At 37.0% G+C, this 6927-nt stretch overlaps 1 protein-coding gene across 1 annotated transcript; it reads left to right on the top strand.

Annotated features, from left to right (window-relative positions):
* Positions 1–1335: 1335 nt before the first annotated feature.
* Positions 1336–2019, top strand: NEUROG1 (neurogenin 1). The gene has a single exon (XM_082256220.1). The coding sequence runs from the start codon at positions 1341–1343 to the stop codon at positions 2016–2018; it is 678 nt and encodes a 225-aa protein (XP_082112346.1). The 5' UTR covers positions 1336–1340; the 3' UTR covers position 2019.
* Positions 2020–6927: the final 4908 nt, after the last annotated feature.

Here is a 6927-nt window from a genome sequence, read left to right as displayed (position 1 = left end):
AAGGAAGAAAAAAAGAGAAAGAAAAAAGGAGAGATATAAAAATAGAAAGAGAAAAAAGGAAGAGAAGAGCATATAGAGGTTGAATAATAATGGTAATATTGACTATCTGAGGTGAGATGGAAATAAAGAATGAAGCGAATTAGAATATGGAAGAAATTTGATGAGAGAAAGAAGGAAAGTGGAAGATGTGAGTGGGTTGGGTGGATTCCGCTTAGATGGTAATACTGACAGACAGCTGAGAGGTGAGACAGAAGTGAGGAGAAGAGGGAATTAGAATGAGTGTCAGTAGAAGTAACAATGAAAGTTCTAGAATGCGCGCTGCTCTGACAATAACCCCTTAAAGCTCCTTTATTGGGGAACGTGCCCGTGCCTTCCAGGCTAATCACTTTGTTCAGTCTCCTCTCCTCTCCTCACCGCTCCCCCTCCGCTCCTTTTAATAGACTAATGAAGCTCAAACAAGTCGGCTTACGGCGGTGCTGGTTAGAGGCTCACGTGTCACGGATAGGGCGGCGCGCTGTGATTGGCCGGCTGTAATTCTAGGCACACTCCCGGGGGAGAATGGGAGCCGGGGACATAAATTATGCAAATGACGTAGAGTGCAGCACGGGGCAGACCTGATGCCTTGATTCATTCATCGTGCAGTCCGGGGGGGGGTGATTGTCTTGCAGCATATATAAGGTGTCTGAGGCCAGTCGTGTGCCAAACTCACTGCTCACACGAGCTGATAGCAGCAAGGATCACTTCAAAGACAAGAGCTGTCGCGTGTCCCTTTCATCTGAACTTTTCACTGTAAGTAGTATGAGTGTCCTCTCCACTTACTGCATACAACTTATTGATGTCTTTCTTCTTTCTACCTGCCTGCTGTATCAGCATTGCAATTCATCTGCCTGGCTTACATGTATTCTCAGCTGTGTTTTCATGTTATGGTTATATTTTTTGGCCCCATTCACACTAGTGCGACTTGTCTCGCGATTTTGGACCGCAAAATCGCATGACAAGTCGTTTTCCATTATTTTCAAGGAGCCCCATTCATATCAGTGCGTTTTGAAGTCGCACCAACTTCAAAGTAGGTCCTGCACTACTTTGCCACGATTTTAATGCGTTTTGAGGCATATAGCCTTGCCATTGCTTTCAAAATCGCGGCAAAGTCGCGGCAAAATTGCGGTAAAATCACGTCACATAAGTGTGAAAGGGGCCTTTATGTAGTTAGCGATAAGACATGAGATATATTTGTATTTTGTACATTTTCTGCTTTTATTTATAAGTTTAAGTCATATTTGGTTACTTATTGCGCTGTGCCTCTCTTTGCAGAAATCCATCCATCCATCCATCCATCCACCATGGACAGAGCCTACTCTGATTATGATGCCTCCAGCCAGATGTCCTTCTCTCTATCAGAAGATGAGGATTGCTCCTCCAGCCTCCAGTCCCCATCGCCCTTCTCCTCCGGTCACCTGACTTCTCCAACACAAACCCCTGAGAAGGACCAGGAACACAAGGAGGAGAAGAAGAAGAGGAGAGGCAGGAGCAGAGTAAAAAATGAAGCCGTCCTTCACACCATCAAAAAGACCAGGAGGGTGAAAGCTAACGACAGAGAGAGGAACAGGATGCACAACCTCAACTCAGCTTTGGATGAGCTCAGGGGCATCTTACCCTGCTTCCCCGATGACACCAAGCTGACCAAGATCGAGACGCTGAGACTGGCACATAACTACATCTGGGCACTCTCTGAAACCTTGAGGCTAGCTGACCAGTGCAAAGACAAGCCGGAGAAAGCTATGATGCACCCTGCTTTTATGAGTCCTTCAGCGCCACCCAGCCCTGGCAGTGACGCTGGATCCTGGATATCCACTGCCTCTCCATCATCATCCTCCTCTTCCTTTTCTCTATGCACCTCAAACCCAAGCAGCCCAGCTATGTCTGAAGACTGTTACTATGCGCATACAGAGAACTTCTATTCACTACACACCATGCCGCAAAACCTTATGCAGCACAATGCCTGCTATGTTCATTACTAGTAGACTTTAGTCTTTTACTCCTCTCTTCTCGCCTTTCCTCGCCTCGAACCTTTCTTATAATTCACCTGTGCTATAGTGTATTATAGAGGCTTGACCTAAACTTCTATATGCTGCCTTAAAAGACTTATTGTAAGGTCTTCCAAGACTCTTAAACTCACTGTGAAACCAAATCGTCGTGAAATAACATAACCACTTCGGCAAGGCTTTCACTATTTTTGCACTTTTAAAAAAAAAAAAAAAAAATCCACAACTTTTGTATTATTTTCCTACCAGAGCCTTTTCTTCCTACCAGAGCCTTTTTCTGCCAAGACGTCTCTTAAAAAAAAAAATCATGTTAGTTTTTTTTTTTTTTTCCCTGATGCACACTGGGTGAAAAGTCAATTTTACAATTTGTAAAACTCTCACGAAGAAAAATGAGCATGAAAATTTGGTTTGGATGCCCTGACAATACAATGAAAGGACTTGAATAGGAGACAAGGCCTTGGGCTCATACATTATTTATCATGACCTCCTCCACTGCTGTCTTCCTATAGAGTAGGTAGGACTCAATCCGGTAAAAATTGAAGTTCTCAGACCTGGAGCCTCACCAGAGTTTAATTTATTCAAAGAAATGTTTCATTGATATGAAAATGTATTTTTTTGTATATAAAGATTTTTTTATTCTATTATGTATCGATTTTTTGGTATGTGCTTTTTCAGATGTGATAATAAATTTGCTACATTTTTATGAAATGATTTTACTCGTCTTTTTTTTACAAGGTTGAAGTCTACAAAAACAAAACACATAACAGTGTTTTGCAATTTTATTATTATTTTTTTTTTTAAATAACAAACATACTTAAGTAATAACATTTTACAATAAAATAAAAAAAATACATAAAAAAAATACAAAAATACATAAAATAATTACTTATTAATATAAATTTAACTAATAACATTCTATAAAATATGAACAAACATACTTAAGTAATAACATTTTAAAATAAAATAAAAAAATACATAAAATAATTACTTATTACTATAAGTTAAAGTAATAACATTCTATAAAATATGAACAAACATACTTAAGTAATAACATTTTATAATAAAATACAAAAAATACATAAAATAATTACTTATTAATATAAATTTAACTAATAACATTCTATAAAATATGAGCAAACATACTTAAGTAATAACATTTTATAATAAAATAAAAAATTACATAAAATAAATACTTATTAATATGAATTAAAGTAATAACATTCTATAAAATATGAACAAACATACTTAAGTAATAACATTTTATAATAAAATAAAAAAATACACAAAATAATTACTTATTAATATAAATTTAACTAATAACATTCTATAAAATATGAACAAACATACTTAAGTAATAACATTTTATAATAAAATAAAAAAATTACATAAAATAATTACTTATTAATATCAATTAAAGTAATAACATTTTATAAAATATGAACAAACATACTTAAGTAATAACATTTTATAATAAAATAAAAAATTACATAAAATAATTACTTATTAATATCAAGTAATAACATTTTATAAAATATGAACAAACATACTTAAATAATAAAATTTTATAATAAAATAAAAAAATACATAAAATAATGACTTACTAATATAAATTAAAGTAATAACATTTTATAAAATATGAATTAAAAAGTAGATCCAATTAATAAATATTACAGCTGTGTTGTTCATGGCAACAAAGGTGTTCGGTAAAAATTCTAAGGTGCCTTAGAAAAAAAACTGCAATCTGATTGGTTGTCAAGGGCAATGCCCATGCTATTTGCAGCAGGTTTTGTGATTTAGCCCCAGTGGGGTGTTCAGTGGCTGTACACATGGAAGTACTCTGGCTAAGAAAGAATGGTATGTTCCTATAGTGAGAAACATTAGCCTGCAACAGATTTCTAAATAAAAGGGATTAAATGGATCGATAGAGTGACAGTTGGGTAGGGGTGACAGGTGGATGCCTGAAGCACAAGTGCAGGCTGCAGTGACCCTGTGCAAAGAGTAAATGAGAGTTTTTACATTACTATTCCCATATCCTCCAAGCAACTTTCACTTTGAAGAGCTTGTAAGCATGTCAGCAAAGCTTTGTTGTCAAATGAACCGCTACAAAATGTGCTTTGCATTGCAATCCATTGTAACGAGTGTAAATATAAGTCACACTGATGTAAAAATAACATTATGGGGTTATTTTAATTTATTAAGTTTAAGAACATTGATGTGCAGAAACATACAGCAACTCATAGAAACCTACATACACTACATTGCCATTGATGGCTGACTGCAGCAAGGTGATACCAGTATCTGATAGCAGCATTTTATTAAAGTGACAATTGGAAAAAGTGAAGTAACAGCAGCCAATCAGATTTCTTCCATCAGATCTGCATTATAACTGATAATTTATTGCTGTGAATGATTGTACTTTACACATTGCTTTGATGTTTAGAGTAAGGCAATAAGTATCAATTAGCACAAAGCCTAATAAGTATATGCAGGAAAGCAGGCTGGCTGGCTTGCATGCTGACACATAATTATGTAGAAATAGATAGGGTACACCAGCATTGCATACAAAATATACAGCATCAACAGCAACTACATACCAGTTTATCTAATAATTTAAAGCGTCAGTCCACCGAAAGCTGATATTCCAATTATAAGTGGAGCACCCTGAACTGTGCCACTTGCGGGCTTTTTATATTTTATGGGAACTCCAGCTATTTCTTAAGCTGGATACACACTATACAATTTTCTGAAGATTTTTTCCTTTAGATTTACCAAAACCATATAATACGAGGTCAGACCTAAACACTTTCAATTTGTATGCAATCAGACAACATAGTTAAAGGTAAATCTAAAGGAAATCAAACAACAAAAGTTGTATTGTGTGTATCCAGCTTTAGTCTCTGGCTCTGATCCTGCCCACACTCTATAAAGTGCTCCCTCTCCTACTGTTATATTTGATAAAAATTCAACAGGAACAGCAGGTAATGTGCTTTATATGTGCATTGGCATTTAGATCAAAGCATATCTAACCCCAAGAACAAGAAGAAAATATTGACAGTATTGCAGCTTACTGTGGTTGTTGCATTAGTTTTCTTTCACAATTATTTTTCTTTTTTTCCTGCCATTAACACAGTTCATGTCCTAGGGTGACAGTCGTGCTAAAGAGCGTTGTCACCAACCTAGGACATGGGGTGGGACTACATAACACTGTTAAAACTACATAGCACCTCCCTCTCTTCTTCACAACAGTTATAGGTGTTTTGTAGTCCAAGAGGTAGCGGGGAACAATGCTAACTGATAACAACCCACAGGCAGAGAGTATAGGAGGTTATCAGTTCACAAGGTTTCTGGCTGGATGAACTATTTATTATTCTTTTCATTGTTCAAATAGATATAACAAACCATTATCAATGGTATATTTACCAAACCAAAAGGGAGCGAATAAAAAAATAAAGTGTTGTTGGAATTTACATGCACTTTAAGTGTGCTAGAATAAAATGCTATAAAGGGTGGGATTTTGCTTTTTTTCCGATTGTATTAAGGCAGTTCTTTTATGAATGGGCTCCCAAGAAGTCTAAGGCTGGCCATACATGATCCAATTTTCTTACAATTTTCTGTCCAATTTTCTTGTATGTAGTACAAAGGGCTGCCTAATTGGCTAAGTGAAAATGTTGTTTAGCTTTGACCTCATATTATGTGGTTTGTGGTAAATCTATCAGAAAATTGTACAACAAAAATTGAACATGTATGGCCAGCCTTAGCACAACACGTGTCATGAAAACACAGATTCTGGCGTAAATAAGCCCATGGTTTAATTCCCCAGTAGCCTCATAATACTGAAATAGAAATATCAGTTTTTGAGTGGAATGATCCTTTCAATTGTGCACAAGTTTTCCAAAAGTGCCCCTTATGGTACAAAATAAAGTGTAGCTTTTATTGCCTTTAGGGCTAGTTTACACTTGCAGTTGGGGGGGGGGGTTTGAACCTGCATTTTCACCCCTCTAACTGCCCCCCCCCCCCCACACACACCAAGCCGCAAAGGGAGACTGGGGTGTACAGAATCTGTGGTCGTGATTCTTTGCTTTGAGGCAAAAATGAATCCCAAGTCGTGTTCAAAAAGCAGTACTATTATCATACATGATCCATTCAAGTGAATGGACCCCAGTGCAACCATATGAAATGCACGTGGTTGCAATGTGGTGGTGTGGCATTAGGAGTTTAAAATAGCTGGTGAGGTGGCCCCATATCACCTCCTCACCACCTATCAAACGTCTCTGAAAAGTGCTCCACTGTGGATCACTTTTCATAGGGGAGGCAAGCACTGTGCCAAATGTGTAAACTAAGTATTAGCATTATGCCTAATCAAACATATCATTTGGTTATCATGAGTAATAATTCAACAATTACTATACTTTACATACATCATTTCCTCATCACTATCTTTTTTTTACATCAGCACATATAAGACGTTTTTATTTTAACACACAACTTTGCAGAAATATTAGCACGCAGTTCAATCAGCAAAGGAAGTAATTATCCCCGAACGGAAAATGGTTTCTAAAACACAGAAGCGTATGTTCCTTTTGCTTCTCTGTATAGAGTGAATGGTAACACACCCGGGGCACGCAATACGTTGCTTATTCTTCATCCCTCATTATGTATGAGGTCTCCTAGAAGTGACTCACTTAGGCTCTATTGCTTGGAGGCTTAGGCCAATTCTATAGCTAAGGGTAAATCCTCTATTTGTGAGGGCAGCAAGGGGTACAGGCTATGGGGCTGTCGGTGCACGTGTCCAGGGATAGCTTTAGATTTCAGATCTTTAGGAGACGCTCACCATGAAACCAACTCCACAAAAATTCACCAGCTTCCTGCTGGAAGCAAAATCCAA

The sequence above is a fragment of the Pelophylax lessonae genome (genome assembly GCF_965119305.1).
Source record: "Pelophylax lessonae genome assembly, chromosome: 4".
NCBI classification, from domain to species: domain Eukaryota; kingdom Metazoa; phylum Chordata; class Amphibia; order Anura; family Ranidae; genus Pelophylax; species Pelophylax lessonae.
Note: the sequence above shows the minus strand (reverse complement) of the source record. Positions and strands in the feature narration are given on the sequence as shown.